The 20,669-nt window shown below is 37.0% G+C and overlaps 2 protein-coding genes across 3 annotated transcripts; both read right to left on the bottom strand.

The window, feature by feature from the left end:
• Positions 1 to 829: 829 nt before the first annotated feature.
• Positions 830 to 7,243, bottom strand: LOC147570656 (endonuclease/exonuclease/phosphatase family protein). 2 transcript variants are annotated; one of them, XR_015231481.1, is made up of 10 exons: positions 6,287 to 6,797; positions 6,013 to 6,124; positions 5,673 to 5,915; positions 5,478 to 5,563; positions 5,249 to 5,364; positions 5,071 to 5,151; positions 4,224 to 4,424; positions 3,634 to 3,785; positions 2,260 to 3,145; positions 830 to 1,851 (listed from the first exon to the last, which is right to left on the bottom strand). XR_015231481.1 is itself a non-coding variant. In XM_086657195.1 (10 exons), the coding sequence occupies exons 1-10, from the start codon at positions 6,392 to 6,394 to the stop codon at positions 1,325 to 1,327; spliced, it is 1,941 nt and encodes a 646-aa protein (XP_086513321.1). In that variant the 5' UTR covers positions 6,395 to 7,243; the 3' UTR covers positions 830 to 1,324. The 2 variants fall into 2 exon arrangements, 1 of the variants encoding a protein (XP_086513321.1); XM_086657195.1 differs by having other exon boundaries at positions 830 to 1,402; positions 2,382 to 3,145; positions 6,287 to 7,243.
• Positions 7,244 to 7,877: 634 nt separating this feature from the next.
• On the bottom strand, positions 7,878 to 20,425 carry LOC147570655 (protein transport protein SEC24 B-like). Its single transcript, XM_086657191.1, has 25 exons — positions 20,063 to 20,425; positions 18,533 to 19,483; positions 18,207 to 18,410; positions 17,854 to 17,928; positions 17,649 to 17,747; positions 17,193 to 17,304; positions 15,934 to 16,061; positions 15,440 to 15,559; positions 15,131 to 15,211; positions 14,451 to 14,528; positions 14,267 to 14,359; positions 14,087 to 14,141; positions 13,730 to 13,806; positions 13,210 to 13,281; positions 12,960 to 13,043; positions 12,072 to 12,191; positions 11,891 to 11,959; positions 11,190 to 11,267; positions 10,863 to 11,001; positions 10,275 to 10,439; positions 10,029 to 10,174; positions 9,765 to 9,938; positions 8,970 to 9,058; positions 8,826 to 8,857; positions 7,878 to 8,315 (listed from the first exon to the last, which is right to left on the bottom strand). The coding sequence occupies exons 2-25, from the start codon at positions 19,430 to 19,432 to the stop codon at positions 8,209 to 8,211; spliced, it is 3,297 nt and encodes a 1,098-aa protein (XP_086513317.1). The 5' UTR covers positions 19,433 to 19,483; positions 20,063 to 20,425; the 3' UTR covers positions 7,878 to 8,208.
• Positions 20,426 to 20,669: the final 244 nt, after the last annotated feature.

Genomic DNA, 20,669 nt, shown 5'->3' with positions numbered 1-20,669 from the left:
TTTGATATGCAAATTGTTTTTCTAGATAAACCCCATCCGTTAAAATTAAAGATAAATTGGAGGATGTCCAATTTTAGGAAGGGGTTATTAGCAAGAGAACCAAATTGGAAGACCTAATTTAGAAACAACCACAGTGAAAGGAATGATTTGATGATGTCATCATCAGACCTATACTGTAGGGAATACTTTGATACCTTTGTTGTTGAGGTATGAAATGAGATTTTCAAAAAAGTAAGAAGCTTTCCAAAACATGGGTGGCGGCTCAATCAGTGGTTTGGAAAAAGTGAATGTCGGGCTTTGGCTAATTTATTTAAAAGTTTCAAATTCACCCTCACTTTTAGTAAAGCTATAAAGGGTTTCTTTTTTTGTTAAAATCTATAAAGTGTTACTTCCAAAAAAAAAAAAAATGTAAAGAGATCAATAATTCAAGACTAAAAGCATTTTCCCTTTAAAATAACAATATAAGAGATTTACGAATTATACACATATTTTGGAAAATGACAGACAAAATTTATGCAACCCACGAGCTACACTATCATTTTCTCTCTCTTTTTTTTCTTTTCAGCAAAAAAAAAAGTGAAATGGTATATGGACTACTTTAATTATCGAGATTTTATTGTTTTATTTTTAGAAATTGAATATTGATTTCTCAACTTTTGAGTTGCGACAAGAGGAATAATAATCTTAGTACGATTGATAATGGTGAACTCCAAAATTGTAGTTTTCCTACTAGCACCTTGTTTTCTAAGTTTTATTCTTTTTTGCTTTCAAATATTTTCTCAAATCCAATTACTCTTTTCCTAGTTTATTAGTTAGTTTTAGATATAAGTTTAATTCCGACCAAATCTTCGTGCAACCAACCTCAGTGTTCCGTGTTATATTCACATACTATTGGTGCACTTATAGGTTTTAACTTGATCTAGTTAGCCTATTATTTAGGTTAGACTAGATTTCACATCAATTTACATTCTATCTCTAGTAGTCACCAAAATTTCAGCTTCATCCCTTTGTTGTTAGAGTCTTTGAAGTTGCTAACGAAGTTCTACTTAATTTACTCTCAAGTAAACCAAAAACATGTAGATAATTTCGTCGAGGAATTTTAGCAGAACATGCAAACTTTTATGGCGACAGCACCTCAGTAGCAAGTAGGAATAGCATGTAACTCCTTTGCTGAAGATTCGGACTGGCCATGGAATCAGATGGGGTTCTCTCTCCCAATGTCTGATTTGCATCAGGAACTTCTTCATACTAGTGTACTACTCTGTTAGATAGTTACTGCGTTCAGTTTTGAGTTGAGAACAGAAAAAGGTTTGCCGGTGAACGATCATTTCCGCTTTTCCCCAGATCTTGAAGTTGCCCATACGAAGAACTCGCAATTTGTTTCTGGATTAGATGAAGGACCCTAGGAAAAACACATAACATTTTTATGTCGATCATCATATTGTCATTGCAGTACTACAAACACAAGCATAAAATCAATCTGAAACAAAAAACCAGTGGAGATCAGCCTACTGATACCAGTAAATGAGACTTATCTACAAAACAAGCTTTTTCGTGACACACTTGTAAATACTGTCAACCAGGGGTGGAACCACTATTAGGGTAACCCTGGTTAGTCTACCAGTCGTTCCTTTAGGCGCATCAAATGGGTACATTTTTTTCCCTTTCCGGTTTATACTAATTAGCTCGGGTAAATCTATAATGGAAAGACTTCATTGTATACGGACGTGCTGTACCCATTATACTGGCCTGTTTAAACCAGTTCTCTTATATGAAACCTCCTGCTTCCACCCCGATAGGGGGTTTTAATCAAATGGATTGTTACAAGACCACGTCTGAAGAAAGTTACTTCTTAAGAGCATCTCCAATGCAACACTTAACAAAAACTCAATTAATCCAATGTGTCAAGTATGAGTTGAGTTTCTCTTTCCTAGGTTGCACTATCGAGATACTCAATTCAAAATTCATCTCCAATGCAACACTAAAAAAAACTCAACATTTACTTTAGATTTACTTTTGGTTCTTATTTTAATATATAAAATGTTGATGTGGACCAATTGAGATACAACAATAAATGTTGAGTTACTCAAAAGAAAACTAAACAATTGAGTTTTCTTTTGAGTATCTCAATATTTATTGTTGCCACATCATATTGAGACTTTAGTTGAGTGTTGCATTGGAGAGTGTTTTTTGTCAAAAACTCAAGTAGTCTTATGTGTCAAATTGAGTTTTGTAAGTTGAGTGTTGCATTGGAGATGCTCTAAATTAGCTATATGATACTCGCCAATACAGTTAACCCTAGCCTGACACATGTGAAAAAATAAATAACTGACACGAACTTAGTTCTGGTTTAATAAATAAATGTAAGCAGTATAAAGTACCTCAGCACGGCCGCATACGTAGAACTTGCGCCCTAGGTTTGGTCCTGGTTTTTTCACTACCCGGGTAACACAAGGCTCTCTATGGCCCTTGCAGAGTGGTACTTTTTTATGATTATCCATGAGTTTTTGTATCCTTTGCCACTCAAATAGTGCCGCACTATATTTATCACTTTGGGAAGATGAGCATACATTAACATCACTCTGAAGCCTTGTAGACGGACTAGAGTCTGAATCATTCTTCTCGAAATTGATGTTCTCATCATGACCCAAACGTTCTCCATATAAAGACTGAGGTTCCCTAGCTGCAGTAGAAGCACCATTATCATCTGCTGGTGAGTTTCCTTTGTGATCTTGTGAAATATCAGAGGATGCACAATCACGAGGAACACTAAAATTAGTTTTTCTATTGAAATATGACTTCAATGTGCGTTGAGAGTTATTATCCCCAAGTTTTGCTCTTTTGTTGGTTTTCATGTAGTTGGGATTCAATGGCTTTGTTTTGCCGTTTCCCAACTTAAATATCTCCATCTTTCCCACATTAGCAACACCACTGGAATGTTGATCTATGCTTGGACTGATATCACCACATTGTTGACTTGAGGTAGGATGAATTGCAATTGAGGGTGAGCAAGATAAAGTGCACAAATCTAATGATGTACCAATACTATCATTGCAACTTTTCATGGTAACATTTTCATCCGACAGTAGTGGTAACCCATGGTTCTTGATTTTGGCAGCTTCTTGTCTTTTAGACAGCAGTGTTACTAACAAAGAATATTTAGCAAGTATATAAGAGAAATGTAACACGTGAAGAAGCATGTGATCATGTATCACTCAAGTTATTCACAAGCATGCTTTAAAATCTCTAATATAGAATGTTTTATGATATATTTCAAGATACTGACCCAGCTGACTATTGCTACGTATTGTATCAATTTTCTCATGGTCAATGAATTCACACCTAAATATAGTAAAGAAGACAGTACAAACTCCTGGAAAGATACCATAGACATATTAATCTCATGAAACCCTTAAGGCATTCTAGTCTTGAATTACTTGTGCTATGAGAAACACTAGACAACATAAATTGCAGCAACGATGTAAACATAAGGCTCAGTGCTTCGAGAAAAGCTTAATAAAATACTGAAGCGCATAGGAAAGAATTCACTTGAAAGGAACCAATGATAGCCAATAGAAGTGCTCTAAGAAATCTCATTTATTTTCATCAAACGCAAGAAGGAATTTATCTCACCAATTGTTTGCTGGGAACCACGAATTCTGGGAACATATCTAGCAGCTAAGGATGGGGTGTTATGCTCAGGAAGATCAGGAAATTCTCTTAAAGTAACATAAACAGGAACATGATCAGAACCTTCCAATTTGGTGCTTCTCCCCCCTTTCCACCTATGGATTGGATAATAGAAATAACTTTCTTGTAAGTGAAAATATAAAAGTTGAACAGCAGTTACAGCAGGAATAAGGATCTTATCATCAACATAAAAACAACGGAACCACGTGAGAAATCACTTTTGACAACCAATTGGACCCACTTAAAACATCTGTTTTGAAAATTATGAAGTATTTTACTTGATTCGATGATCCCAAACGTACCATCAAACTTTACTTTGAAACATAAGGTACCGGATACAAGGAGACAATCTTTTCAGTAAAAGTTAACCATTAGCCGAAAAAAGCCAAATAGTTAATAGAGCTTGTAAACTGAGCACTACAAAAGTAAGTGCATTAGCCCTTGTATAATGCATAATGAAGTATAGTGGCCAAAAATGGAACTACTACAGTGCGTACTAATTCACTTAAGCAACAACACACTACTATTTTTACCTAGGAACATTCTCAGGCTTCCACCGTTTAAACTGAGTCATTATGTCACAACCAGTAACATGACAATTCATGATACTGTGATCTTGCATGGTGTTATCATTATGTAAGCAGGGACCAGCAACAAGAATATGGTCGATTCTTGACCCATAATTGAACTCTTCAGCACCAGTTTGCTGTGACCAGCATGTATACGCGCCTATCCTACGGAACCAATCAGGCATAAAATATAATCAGATGATAACAAAAGGCAAGTATGTATCCAAGAGCACATCATCGCTCAAGAATATTATTATCAAGTGGTCAAACACTACCTGACATAATGCCTATTATTTTTGTAATACATGGATGATTTCACTCTGTTACTTAAATTTTTTGAAGTTGTTAAAGAAAAGATAAAACCATTCATAAAACATCAACTTCCTCAGCCTGTCAGAAAATATTATACCAGAGTTACTATAATAGAAAAAACTTGACTCCACAGGAATTTGCTATACATCAATAGATTAGAGGCGAACCAATAAAAATAGTCAAATAGAAATTTATCAAAACACTCCACTTTCATGTTATTTGGACTCTCCGGAAACTGAGAAGCATTATCAAGACTATAACCAGAACATAACCGAAGAGAAAGCGATTGTGTTTCCGTCCGCTGGTTCCAGGATTTGCTTTCTAACTAGGAGGTTGTTGTACGAAAATAAAGACTGAGGAACTTGATGATTGATCCCGTGTTGCTTTGAATTATTTCTCATATGAAATAAAGTTTTATTCAAATTTTCATAGAAAGAAATGTATCAATAGTTCAAGAATTATATCGTTTAAAAGATAAAGACAAAACTGAATTTTTTACCTATCAGGATGTTTTGATCTAAAAACGTCGAAAAAGGGTCCTCCGCTTTCTATAAGTTTTGACCTGAGCCATTTTCGGAACCTGAAGTAGAGCCAAACGAGTTCATTACCAATTCTGTTTCGGTCAATTGTACAATCTACTATTCAATTACACACAAAAGAATTGTTTAGTCACTCACTGGTTCTCCTCAAATTTTGGGTCTGCTTCACAACGATCTATAGCATAAGGAGCAATATTGAGATCACCAACAACAAATATCCTTTTTCCTTGACTCAAAAATGCTTCCCACCTTTTCTATATCGAAAGATGATATTATCAATCAAGAGGTACTAAAAAGAATTCAATAGCAGTAAAAGAACCCCTATTCTTGCATTAGTCGAAAACAAAAGACAGCTAAATCAGCTTACCTGTAATAGATTGAAAAATGTTAGCTTGAAATGTACCCTTTCTGTATCATCGTGATCAGCTCGAGGCCCATATATATTGAAAAGAACTGCCAAAACAACATTGACACATAGTATTCAGCTCTCTCTCTAAGAAACTAAAATTTAAAAGGAGATGACACTTCAACGTATTAAAGTCGATGTTCTTCGTCAAATTACCAAAATGACCGTGATCAGTGATGACACAACGCCCCTCGCCATCAACTTTAAGAAGTTCTTCCTTTGTTAATCCATCTAAACAATCTATTTTGCAAGACAAATCAAGCAACAAATCATTTCCCATTGACTTCGATGATGTTCGAGGTTGTTCAAGGAGACCAGTGAAACCTTCTTCGGCTTCAACCGGTAAAGCAACTTCTTTACTCGAAAATGCCGATTTTACACGACAAAATGTAGCAACCCCTAAAAGATTTAACAAACAAAAAAACTACTCAAAACAACAAAATTTACAAGAATCTTAAGTCCATTATAACTCGAAAACAAATAAACCAGGGTTTACCGGAGTAGCCAGTGCGACCAAAACCAGAAGTAGAAGTACATGAAAAGAAAGATTCATATCCCTCCGCCATAATCATATCTGCTGTTAAATCCCCTTTAGATAATTTTGTTTCCTGTTTTTTTTTTGCATTCAAATAATAACCCATTTTAAATGCATTATTTTGTTAATGGAATGACCAGGAAAAAACCCTAATAAGTGGCAATAAGGGAATGCAAAAAAGGAAACAAGAACATTAATAAACTAGGGCAAGTAAAGAGAAGAAGATAATGGGAACCTGAAAGCAGATAATATCAGCGTCGAAGGAATTAAGTAATTTGAGAAGAGATCCGTGTTGAGATATACGAGGTCTTAAACCATTAACATTGTAAGTTACTAACTTCATCTTTCTTCCGTTTAATTATAGATCATAAACTAGTGATAATAACATATCTGAAGATAAATGAAGAAATTAAATTTCAAGGATCATCTTTGCCCTAATTCTCCAGCTCCAATTGATGGTGTTGTAGTGTTGAAATGAGAAGTCGGTTCCAGTTAGGGTTTCTAACCGAGCGAAACCGGTAAATGGCGGGAATGGGATTAATATATAGGAGTGCTCGTGGGGGAAATGGTAGACAACCCAACAATTTCAACCCACGTAGTCTACAAATACGAACCGAGTACAAAATAAACTAACGACGAGGTTCAAACGAAAATAACCTTGCGGTCGATACGGGATAAATTGATAAGTAAAGTGTTCCCTGCCCACCAAGGGAAAGAGGTGATCGATTCGACCAGACACTCACCATATGTTTTTATAGTTCAGCTCTTTTACAACACGAAGTAACAGTTTTCAAATATATGACAACATCTTTTGCAGCAAAGAAAAACTCTTTCTCAACGTGGAAAAATCAAAATCTCTACCCTCCCTCCCTATCTATTCAAGTGATGGAAGTGTAGAGGCCTTCAACCCTTCTTCCGACCCATCCCGTTCATTCTTCTTTATTTCATCATGGTTATTCTTTGTTTCATCATGGTTATTCTTTGTTTCATCATGTTTGTTGTGTTGTTCCGTTCATAGGTCCCAAGTCCCTTTCCTTAAGAAAAGGAAGAATGCCCCGAATTTCTTCAAACTTTTTGTTTCTGATACTTACAACAACAACAAGGTTTTTTTGGTTGCGGCTTTGGGAAGAACAGGAGAGATTGACATGGGTTAGTAATTCTCAAGAGAGATGGTGTAAGCTCTCCTATCTTCACTGAGTCCAAAGATATTCTAGATTATATTTTTTAAATGTCATTACTTTCATCTTCCTCACTTCACCATCATTGACCACACCACCAACACCTTCTCCACCATTGACCACACACCACCACCACCTTCTCATCTCTTCGATACTAGCTCTCTCCCTCTACCAACTAGAAATTCACCACCATCGACCACACCACCACCTTCACCATTGACCACACCACCACCTTCTCATCTATCCGTTACGGGATCTCTGCCTCTACCAACTACGAAAATGTTCCTTCTGTCACCAACAAACCCTTTTTTCTGGTAGGATCATTATCCCATACAAACATCGGTGGCAAAGGAAACCTCCTGTCGTTGTAGAGGACCTTAACAAGGAGAGAGAATAGATGACAGAGAGTAGGTGGTAGTGGTATTTTATCCACAGATGCAGATTTCCATTCCGAAAAAACAAGCCTTTGCTTTTAGGTCATGTTTGACACACAAACAGAATGTAGTGTTTGCAAAACAGCACAATATATCTCTACCTAGTGTTAGGGCTCCCACGTTGCATACAAGCAATGCTTACATATCTTCCTTACCAAACGGATTCGAAAATCACTCATTTAATTAGCCCAACGGAAATACCACAAGACCCAAATGCTCAAAAACCATCACTTATTAGATCCAAATATGGGTCCAAAAAATAGTTGCAAGAAAGCTACTCCCAACCCAACCAAAAATCAGATCACTGACTAAACAGTAAACACTACAAATCTTAACCTAAGAAAAAGATCAAAATATCTGAGAACCAAAATTGCAGAACAGCAAAATCCAATAGTTCATAAACATATATGTAGTTTTAAAACTAGATTATCCGAATTAACCCCATTCTCGATCTTTTGCAGATGAACACTATGAAGATAAAATTTAGAACTCATGTACTTCTTGAACCAAAACTGCTGGGTTAGTGGAGGGCCACGGAGAAATTCTCAGGCCATTTTCGCTTGGATTTGCCGATGAATATGCACTAAGAACTCAACGTAAGAGAGGATGCCAGGACTTTTGTCTTCGACCATGTATGAGAAGAACAAGGCTCCTGTACCAAGAAGAAAATAAGCAAACCCAAAATATGGACACTAAACTAGAACTTTGGTTTATAGAATAGGAATATGAGTTTCTTTTATTAATAAGTGGGTATAAGATTAGCAACCTCTTCCGTAAGTAGTGAGCTCAGGCCTAGGGCGTATAGCTTGTACGGGCCTAAGCGGTCTCTTGGTTTGAGAAATTAATCAGCTAAACAATTTTTCAGTATCAATAAAAAAGGGGGAAAGAAACGAAGACAAGAAAGGTAGGTAGGTAGGTAAAGGGCTTTCTGCCAACTTTCCAAACTCGGCTCAGGCTACACTAAAAGCCGGAGCCAATTTGCTCAGGCTACCACTAAACCGAAGCAAACTCGCAAATAGGCTCGAGGTCCCATCTAAATCTGGTTCTCTTTTTGTTGCTTTCGTTTTGATTTTAGCATTCACTGTCTATAGTGAACTAAGTATCAAATCCTCAAATGGTTCGAAAATTTTAACGGACAAAGGGAATGAAATAGTGAACTAACCTGATGGATCTCCTTTCTTGCAAACCCGTAAACTAGAAAAAGAAACATAGTGGGAGACCATAAATTATGTGTATAAATTTAAGTCATGTAATCTGCAGAAATTCACATATCATTAAGAATTCAAGATAAAAATCTGTAACGTACCGAAGATAAGAACATCTCTGGCGCCGTATTTCGTTGACAACATTGTTTAGTTCCTTTGATAAGTCATTATCAAATTGCTGCAGTACAAGCTGCAACCATAAAATTGATTGTTAGAAACCTCCAAGGCAATCAAAATTCACAAATATTACCCTAAAATTCCATTTCATCCTAAACTAGAAAAATCGTAAAAAGGGCATAGGCAGCCAACCAGGGACCATCTACCAAGCAGGATGTCGTCGAGATCAGTCGGATTTCATCGGTTTATACATATGATAATTTATAATAATATATATTAGCAATAAGGACAACTAGCATTTGGAACATTTGACGTGGGAGCCCAGAAACCAATACAAAAACATGCTGTAAAATTCCTTATTACATTTGTAGGAAAGTGGCTTGAGTATGGGCTGATCTCCAACCCAAAACACTTAGAAAAACCACATTACAATACTGGTCCTACTTATTTACATTACCTTTGTTAAGGGTTTGCAATCAATGTGAGAGGGGTTATTATTCTGTTTTCTTTTTTTTTGGGCGTGATAGCGAAGGCGCATGGTGTTAGTTAGGATTGTACATTAAAACACTCTTGAGCATTTGACCGATCTTGTTCTTCGTAGATAGTGAACTCATTGTGCCATAGTTCGCTATGGAGTAAGTTTTACGACCGAACCATGTAATCACTTGTGTTGTATGTGATTGATTATCTCTATTATTACCTTTCTGATATTCTTGTTCGTCGTTATAACAACATTGGTGATATCTAACCTGAATGCTATTAGAGGATAAGCATTATACCTGGCTAGGAATTTCATCAATAGACGTTACACCGAAGAGCTGACGTAGTGTGTCTTGGTCCACCAATCTGCCAATATAAATCAAACCATCCTCTCCATTTTCTAAGAAAAAGATTCCATCATCACTTACATGTTCACTCGAAAGTGGAACAGTAGAGAAAGATCCATCGCTTTCCTGTTGATTTTACAGGAATGCAAATTTGAATTATGATAGCGATACCAACACATTAACAAAACAATTCTATAAAAGCTAGTGGTTTATTACCTTTGACGGAAGATTGTGGATTGCCATCATCCTAGGATAGACCAGAGGCACTGCCAATGGAGTAGGAAGGGAGGCAACACGACTAATCCAATAAGACCGATCATCTAACCTTCCATCACTTCGCAATCCTATACTTTTAATCAATGCTGATGCAGATCAAATCAAGAAACAAATGAGATAATAGATGGGTGTTAGTTTCTCAAGTGGAATAGTAATAAACCAAGACTGAAACAATAGAAAAATTACCTAGGATATATAGAGGCAACAACTTAAGTGCCTCGGGAAGAATTAGCTGTCCAGCTGATGATACTGTGGCACAAAATTTACGATACGAGTGCAAAATGCTGACGGCGAGACTAGTCATTTGCTCGCGTATCTGAATAAGAGGAGTCGTAGGAATTTCATCGGCCGCTGAGTAGGAGCAAAAATGAATAGATTAATTAATATTTTGTTTCATCTAAAAGAGAAAGGAGGTAACCAGACGCACATACTCATTGCACTTTATATAGGTAAACCTAGTTGACTTGACTAGTCCTCTTGGACTTGTTTGTTCATGCCTTCATGGTGCAAAGAATCACAATGAACTTCCAGTTATATTAACTCGGCAACACATTGCATCTTCTCAATATGACTCGGTCATCAAACTCATGGGTCACGAGTCAACTCAAAGTCCTAAGACATCATTTGGGGCCAAAGTTGTGGATTTCAATTAACTCGACGCAGTGATAAAAACTTTACAGGAAATAGTAAAAGCGAAGGAGATCCGAAGGCATCCAATTTGTCTCAAGAGTATGGACTATGGACAACACGAAGATACATAAATATAAAAGTCACCTTGTTTTAAGAAACATGTGAACTGAGTATCCAAATCAGCTGAACGGAAGAGATTACTGAGCACAGAAGTGCATGGAAGTGATAATGTGGTAACCCGGATTCTCCTCTCACCATATACTGTTGTATAGAGAAGTGCACTCTAGACAGAAGAAAATCAATAAAATATCAGAATTTGAACAATTTCTAAGAATATCATGAACTTCTGAAACCCAAGACGTAACTCTGAGAGAATCAGACCCCTTGTGAGAAAACAATTTATGTGTTGTTGCGACTTGCGGTAGACGGGGAAAGCGAAAAAGAATATGGGGCTAGTTTTGTCAATTGTACCTGAAAACCACATTCAGAACCTTCTACGAACTTGTCATCGTGCTTGAAGGTGACCATTATTGTTTTATCGCAGTCAATCTGCGGCATAAACACAAAATGATAAAAAAATATTCTTAGAACTCACAGAGATTCAGTCACTGAAGTACCTTTAAGCTAGTTGGAAAATCATTACTACAACAACCTTTGCTTATGAGAGAAATGAAGGAAACACAATTTTATTGTATGACCACCAAAAAGAGGAGCAGTTGTCACTGAAATGGTGGGCTTAGCCTGACAATGAGGCAAATAGGATTTTCTTGGAACGTGCCCCGGGAAAATTAATTTAATGATCTGAGATTCTGAAGCGGTACAAGGTGAGTGGACTACCTAAGGAAAGGTTTTGTACGCTTAACCCCTATTTCTTGTCCTCTGCTTGAGGAGATTGTAACCCAAATGCTATGTTACTTATTTGTGGTACTTTATACCACGGATACGGTCTTGCATTGAGGGTATCCTTCATAATTTTTCCTAAATTCGCATTACCTGTATATTTTATCCGCCTGTCCTCATTTAGTTACACACTTGCAATAAGACACCGAGTCACGATAATACAGAGAAGATGGCCCTTTTATCCAATGGGAACAATGTCAAATAGAGTTTTGAACTCGTTAGCTCTAAATTCCTTATATCAAATTTGCTATCAGGGTAGATAGAATACTAACTGCAGGAAGATCAACATCAGTTGGAATGCGTTTGCAAAAGCTTCCGAAGTACTCTTGAATTTGAAGTCCCTACACATAAATTTAGCATTCTTAGGAAAAAAACTGAAATTCGAAAAAAGGTACGAAGAAAAATTAGACAGTACCAGAGGACTAGATTACTAGCAATTGGCATAGGAAATACCTGGCTACATCTGACACGCATTACTGCCTCAAAGCCTTGAGGTCTCGTAATATTCCACCTAAGATCATTGTAGAGCTTGGCTGAATCAGAAACAGCTGAAAAAGGATGGTAGTAATATACCTGCAACATGAAAATATCGAAACAGTCTTACCTACAACACTGAAAACTGGAAGGTTAAAGTAACTACTGATAACACCCTGGAACTCTGGAAGCATAATGTCTTTCCATGAAAGTGTACAGCGGTTTCCAGCAATTTCCAAAGTACTGGTAATAAGTTTTACTAATGAATATTTTGAGAAAAAAAAAACTATAATAGTATGATCAACCCTGTCTGGGAACCAAAACTTAGAACTACTTCTATTTCTCGCACATCCATCGACAGGGTGTTGGAGCTATAAAGCTTTTGTGTGTGGTGATTGAGATAAGTGTGTAGTGATGTGGTGAGGTGATGGTGATTTGCATAATGATGAAATTTTGGTCATCATGAGGTGATGGCAATTGGGCAATGATGATGTTTTGATCATTGTGAGGTGAGTGTGATTGGGGTGATAATAATGTTCTTATCATGGTGCAACGATAATGCGGTATAATTGTGGTGATGGCAACTTCGAAGTGTTGAGCAACAGTCAGAATTACGTTGGTGAATATCCTAGTGGGTGACGGTCCGTGGGCGTGAGTGGTGTCACATTATAGGTGGCTGCCTGGTGATTCACTGATGCTGCTGGTGCGGTAAGAGGAGTCGTGATTTCATGTATTGAAATGGCATGAGGTATGTTGGGGGTTAGTGGTGAGTGGGGGCTATCTCATAGAGCTACTATTGAGTTCTACGACTATAGCTAAAATAAAAAATAAAAAGACAAAGAACTCAAGAAACAACAGTTAAAATACCTGCCCGCCAGTAGTTCTTGGGACGACAGAAATGGAAGCGATGTCCACGTATGTCTGGGTTGTAATGAAAATATCCACACAAACCTGTAGAACAATTGAATCACTAGCTCAAGTTAATAAGGTATAAATGCAACTTGCAATTTCATTGCTGACTTGATATTTCGTGTTCGATAAATAAGCCATTATGTAAGATCATGACAAGTATTTGTTCCAGATCAAAAAAAAAGAAGAAATTAAACTTGATCCTAACCTGATACTCTGCAAATTCGATTGCCATTGTTTTCAACGTCTTGTCTGCTGGTTGAAGCAATTTGTGAATTTCCTGAAATTTAGGATGCAACAGATTTAACAGGAATTGACGAAGTAGTCGTATTGCTATCGATTAGAGACAATCATAAAATTTAACCAACTAATAATCACAATTTTAATTATATATTGAAAAGGCATAAGCACTTCAGTATGTTATGCTTCTATTTGTGCTTGCTCCGCTGTTGCTCAATTCCCGCTAGATTCTTGGTACTCTCCAACTAAAGTCTCTAATGCTGCTCGGAGAGATGGGATGGTAAATGATATAGTAATGCATTGTCATAGTGATCAGGAACACATGAGCTAATGATCTATCCACGATTTACATCAGGAAAGAAACGAAAAAAGGCACATTACTACACCTTACATAAAAGTAGAAAGGCCACAATATAGCAGAAAATGAATTGATGCATAGCTTCGTATAAATTGAATAAAAAGAAGCCAAAGAGAATCGGGGCATATACCTTCTCACCAGCAGAGGAATTCGACCTTCCATCAGCTTCTCTAGCAGAAAGAGCTCCAATACCAACTGAGGGAAGGACTGCAAATAAGAAAGTACAGTCAGAACGCTACACCATGTACATCTCTATTTCTTTGGCCAAGAGGATATGTCAGACAGTTTGAAGTTCACCATTCCCTTTACATCTATTATTTTATAATAAGTAATTTCCATCTGATGACTGCTTAAGAACAATCTGAAAATGGCTAATAAAACATCTCTCACACTCCTATAAGAGCACCTATCCGAAAGAAATGTGGTATAAAGTACTAAAATATAAAAATACTTATACTACAGAATCTGACTACTTGATCCAACTTGCCTGACTGAAATACAAGAAGTTTCCCTCCAGTGCCCTTCATTGCCAGAAAAGCAGCCTGGTCAAGGGGAAAATTGATTACTGTGAATGCATCTATATTGACTACACAAACTTAACAAGAATCCGTCAAAAAGCTTCAAAAAGAGAACTGTCCACTTAATGAAGTATAAGCCTTAAAATAACCTTAGTTGCAGCACCAAATGCAGATTCAGCAACTCTATTACTCTGAAACATGTTTGGAATGCTCTCAAGCAATTGCTCCAAATGTTTACGACACTGTTGTCAGAGGAGAAAAGCAGATGGTCAAGATCCTACTGCATAACCTTAAAACCATCAGGAGTAAGAATTGCAATAATGAACTACTGACCTCGTCAAGTTGCACAATTACATCAGATTGAAGTGGTGTATACACATCTTGCACGTCAGGAACGATGAGCATCAAAGGCTGTAGATGTAAAATGGATGTAAGAAACATATAAAATTTCCACATTCATGTGGAATTCAATTTCATAGAAAATCCAGCATAAAAGAAAACTGAAATATATTCTCATGTTATTATTCTAATTGCAGGTTAGTATATTTCCCTTAGGAAACGGTATTTTCGGATGTAGCCATTAAATGTAACAGACAACTTCAAATTTTGAAATTCTAATAACATTTTGCCTTCTCTGCCAGAGAAAATGAGAGTACTAGTGAGCCAACAGTTTAGCAAATAAATCTCTCGTAATAATCATGTGCAAATGAATCATCTAAACAGCTAATGGTGTTGAATCACAAGCAATTAAGCTCATTATAAAGTGAAGAGCAAAAAATCTCGTGCAAGTACAAAAGATGGTAAGAAGCCATGTTATTCGAAACTTTCACTCTGCAGTGGACAATGATTTCCACGAAAACGTTACTTTGGTATACAAAAAGATTAGCAACAACAGAAACAAAACCAGCAGATGACGCAGCAAAAACTTTTAATGTTAGACTGTAGAGGCTCATAACTTATGTACTTGACTTACAAAATACTTCATGCAAATCCTGAAACTTGAAGTATTATACCTGTTGCAACACTCTTTTGAGATTGTAAAAGTGAATTGTTGAATCGAATGTTGCTATTCCAACCATTGTTCGAGGACCTTCCTGCGCCATAAAATTTTTTAATACATTAAACATTTGAATGTCTTTTTAGTAAACTTGCTCCTGGTTAAACAGAAAACAAACATATCCTCGTTAAGTGTTGACAAATTTTAATTTTCTAAAAGTGTTTTACTGAAATGTTTTTTATTTGTATCACTTCCTATTGCATTTAAGCTACATACAGATATTAAATAAAATTAAACATGGCATTTGACATTTGTCATTACTTACAGGAAGATCAGCAATTGATTGGTTAATCGCACTGCATGCTGCTGCAGTTGCACCTGTTTGTATCGCATTCATGGATACATCAACTAGAAAAAAGAAGACTGCAGGCATTGGATCGCGAACCTAGAAATTAGAGAAGACTAGAAGTAAGCAATTAATTCAATGGCATGAACAGATATATGCTTACACCAGAAGAACTGAAGTATAATGGCACATAAATCATTTGGCTAATGACATACTAATTATATATCAATCAACAACTAGATTGGAATTATTTAACTAGTCCAAATAGATGAATGCATTATTGCTTCTAGCCATTCTGTCTTGTTGCATAGCCTATCCTCTGTCCATATGGCCTTTTTCTGTGATTCAGAAAAATGTATGTATACAGGCATATTAGCTCTCTTTTGCTAATCAATGGAATTAATTGAAGTCTGAGATGGAACGTAAAACCTATGAAGGCACGTTTTTGAAAGGCTGTTAACAGGGTTTGTTACCATGTATTCTCTTGTAGCAACAAATTCCACAGTTCCTGAACGTAACTCTGGCCTCTCATCGGCATCTCTACGCCTACCATCTGGTCCCAAATTACAGTGATAGTCACGAGGTGTTTCATCAGTAAATCCTGCAAAAGATATGTTGTGCATGATACCATCAGTACAAGCAACACCTGGTATATTTCAATACTTAAAAGGACAATGACAAAGGAGCAACTTCAACAATGTGCATCTTTAAATATGTGACAGTAGCAGACTGCAGAGCTGCATATCTATAAAATTGAAAGCTCGTAAGCATGGACTGCTAAAGCACGACCTAGTAAAAAGAAAACTGACACAAAATGAGCCATAGAAACATCTATAAATCACCATTAAGAAGGGTATAAAACAAATGCAGATGTTGAAAATGCAAACATAGACAACGAGAAGATAAAATTTGTTTCCTCAAAAATAGTTTTTGAATTTTCATTGCAATTCTAACCTAGTGCAATTCATCGAACTAGTTGGGACATAGTACAAAGCAGGAGTTTGATGCATAGGAGGAGAATTACATATTTAAACAAAACGGACTAAGCTACTACTAAAAAAGTATTGATAAGATTGTTTTACTTGAAAGTTGAAACGCTGCACAATAAGAGACAGTCAGCTTACACTACTTCTAACTTCATTGCTATTTGCTAGTAATTAGATGGATGAGAACTGTGATATTGGTGCAAAAAAGGCATGCCATGTAAATCTGAGATCAGGAGGACATTAACACTAACAAACCTTAAATAAGAGTAACCACACGTAATCATGCAGAAAATAGATGGAAAACTAATTTTGTCGCATATGTTTATTAGAGACACTTCCATCTCTTTAAGTATCACATCTGATTCAATTTTATAAATAGATGGATCTTCTTTTAGTTGATAAAATGTAAAGGAATATTGATAATTGAGATGAACTGGGAGGAACATAAAAGAAAGAGAGTCAACTTTCAATTTAAGACTCTTGAGGTCAGCGGCACAGATCCACAGGCAAAAAAAACCTGGTAAGATATAAGACACTAAAAGTAACACCATAAGAGAACCTAGAACCATGAAAACAGTAGGCAACCAAATTATGTATTAACCCAAAAGAAATGTGGAAAACTTAAAGCAAGTTCTAGCAGACACTATATAGCAAAAGAAAATGGTTAAAAACCAAAACCAAAAGACAATAATTATAATTATAGCAGATAAATAGACAAGAGGTAAAGCCTCATCGTAACAACTTACCACATAAATTACAAATAAAACGCCTTCCTTGGTCAATGAATTTCATGAATGGATTTATATATCCTTTACAGCGAGAACAGCGAACAGGCCCACTTTCTCCAAAATTGACAACCTAATGAGAAAATCATTTAGTGCGTTAATCAAACACTGCAGCTTGAATGCTGATACGATGGTATAATAAAATAAATTTAAATTCACATCACAACTTTAATGTATTCAATTATCATACTTATATTATAAGTCACTATATACTCATTATATGGTAGGGAAATATGTCTTGACTCTTAGCAGTAACTAGTAACCCTAAACCATGCATACAGTATATTTCAGTTATTTTACCATAAGAACAGATTTTGGGATATCATAATACATATCAGGTAAGAGCCAAATGGAAGTCCGAGTGGAAAAGCTTATATTTATGAAGAAAATAACAATGAGATGGAAACTATGTACTACCTGGATAGGTTCTTCAGATGGATGCGGGAGTGCCAATGGCTGAACCATCAATGCCAAATGCATGCTAGAAGTTGACAAGAGATCTCCAGTACAAGGAATCTAAAAGAGAGAAAGGAGAAGTAAGATTTCTAATATAATTAAAATGAGCCATTAACGTCCAAAGGAAAAAAAACCGAGTAAAAAATGCTTGAACATCTAACGTCACCTGATTAATTGTACACCTCATGTAACGTGGACTGCAATTCCCAGTGTCCTTCACAATAAAATCACTTGTAGCAGGCTGTATACAAGGAATATAAAAAAATCTTAGTACTCAAGCTACATTTTGGGATATATAAGGCCAATTTGCCCATGCAATGTTGATATAAGATCCCCTATACGGAGCTGTTCAATCAAGTTTGGGTAACAAAAACGAGAACAGCTTTCCTTTTCTCAAAGATGTTAGTCCCAGGTGCTTGAGATTAATTACCGTAAAGGAAGAAATACAAAGACAAGGGTAGAAGCATCTATTTCTAAAAGGGGTTCAAACTCCAGAGTCGAATTACTAATGCAGCTTACCGGTGGAATGGTAGCTTGACCATTCTGCCGAGTTTCGTACAAGGTCACAGAAGGACTAGGAATTGGACGGGGAATTTGATTGGGATCAATTTTAGACGACCCTGCTGCTGCATTTCCAGACACAGACATAGATTGATTCGGAGGAATGAGATGCGCTCCGTATGGCCTCATATGTGGCATAGTACCTGGAATTGGGACACCTCCCTAAGAAAAATGAGAAGTAATAATCAGCTTTTAACTTTCATTCATTAATAAACAGTAAAATATTTGCCTTGAAACAAACAAAATACACAAGATTGCAAAACCAAGACATCATAAAGAATAACCTGCATCATTTGCATAGTCCCTGGTTGAGAACCATATGGAGAACGAAACTGTGGTGGCATGCCTTGCGCTACAGTAGGAAATTGCTGTGGTGGACCATGACTTGCGCCCAAAAATGGTGGGGGCATGCCTTGACTTGCGGCTGAATACGATGGTGGGATCCCTTGAGGCCCTTGACTTGCACCAGGAAATGGTGGTGGTGGACGCAACGTTTGATCAAATGGAGCGCCAGTGGGTGTACTTCCTGGAAATGGAGTTATGCTTTGGCCAAAAGGTCCCCTAGGCGGTATTGCGGGAGGAGGTCTAGAGAGCGGATGTTGTGCAGTGGTGAAAGACGAAGGAGGAGCGCCTGACCCTATTACATGTGCAGGCATAGGTGGCCCATTGCTCAATGTACCACTAGAAGATGGGGCAGATGAACCTCCAGCCACTAAAGGTGACGAAAGTACCCCTGGAGATGGTCGTGCGCCAAAAGGCGGGGGCTGAGAAAATGGAGGCCCTGACGGTCTTCCAGAGGCCATTTGTGACGGTGTCTGTGGAGGGCCTGCTACTGGTGGGGCTACTGCGCGAAAACCAGAGGGTGGAGGGCCTGAGCGAGCTACGGATGAAGCACCAGGAAACGAGGACGGAGGAGGTGCCAAAGGAGGTCCGGAAGGGGGAAGTGGTGTGGAACCGGGAGGAGGAGGAGGTCCAGGGCGGGGAAAGGGCATGTTTGGCGAGAATCCAAAGGGTGGCGGCCGAGGAACAGATGATCCAGGCATTGTTGGTGGTGGACCGGTTGGCCGATTGATTTGTAAGTTTTGCATTGTACTTGATAATGCATCAGGATTTTGTTGAGGATTGGGATTCTGATGCAAAGGAGGAGGTCCTGGTCTTACCCCAGGAGGTACATTAGATGCCATGGAGGACAAACAAATGACCTAATTATTTGATCTTCAGCAAATCCGAACGTCCTGCAATTCAAAATGAAGTGTGTAACTCAAATTTGATAATAACTATGTAATCCAAATCAAAATTCCCCCAACTAAATGAATAACAATTACCCACTAACAATCTTATTAACATAAAATTGTACAAACACTAAACAAAATAATCACAAAATGCTCAACTTATTAGCCCGATTCTGCAAATGCCTTAAACAATGAAGATCATAAATTATAAAACAAGAATACTGAGCTAAGTCATATATATATAGGTGTTGATTATAGATATAAGAGAGATCAACATTCAACAATTCCAAACCGATTTGAAATCACACAAGAAAAACCCTAAATCTTTTTAACAAAAAGAAAATAACACAAACTCTTGTGGAAAACTCGTCGTAAGGATTTTTGCTTCTCCAGCTACAAGAAAAACCAGGATCTAAGTAGCTTTATCACAATCAGAACCAAAATTTTCAAAGACTTCTCTCTGACAATTGAGCCAATTCTGGTTCTGATTAGGCAACTACTCGTTTCGTAGATAAATTATAACTCGTGAAGTCGATTTCTGTTCGATTTGATACTGAGAGTAGAAAGAGAAAGTGGACTTACCGGCGGAGGAGGAGAATGTAAGAAAGAAGATCGTCGTCGTCGTCGTCGTCGCCTTTGTTATCGGAGATGGTGATGAAAGGAGGAGAAATGAAGGCGAAGAATACGTTTCTTGTCTTGGCGACGTTAGTCCATTTATAAATGAGAATGAGAATGTGTTATTCCTACACAAATTTTTTGCGACATTTCATTTGTAGTTTTTTTGTTTTTGTTGAGAAATTTGTAGTTTATTTGGTAAGTGAAATCACATTTTTTTTCTAGATATGGATTGTCAAATTTTATTGTTGATTTCACGATTCGGTATCCAATTATTTTAACAAAAAAAAATGAGATATCCAATTTTAGTTGTTAATTAGTCCCTCTCCCATCGGTTAAAGACGAAGTGTAAGAGATTAAATATCATCGTCAGTGACATATTCTAAAATCGTAATTCTTGAAGCGCCAAAACTGATATTATCGCAACTAGATTTAGAATTAGTTAAAACGGTTCTATAACATGTTTTTTTGAAATGTTCAGCGTGTTTCGAACCCTTGTCTTATAACATGTTATTGACACTATAAACTTTGTTTCGTGCATTCATTATAGAACTTGTAGTTATACAGTCTCATA

This window comes from Eschscholzia californica, unplaced genomic scaffold (genome assembly GCF_041429995.1).
Source record: "Eschscholzia californica isolate CP2 unplaced genomic scaffold, dmEscCali1.0.p SCAF_1, whole genome shotgun sequence".
Classification (NCBI taxonomy): Eukaryota; Viridiplantae; Streptophyta; class Magnoliopsida; order Ranunculales; family Papaveraceae; genus Eschscholzia; species Eschscholzia californica.
This window is presented reverse-complemented; position numbering and strand designations above follow the sequence as displayed.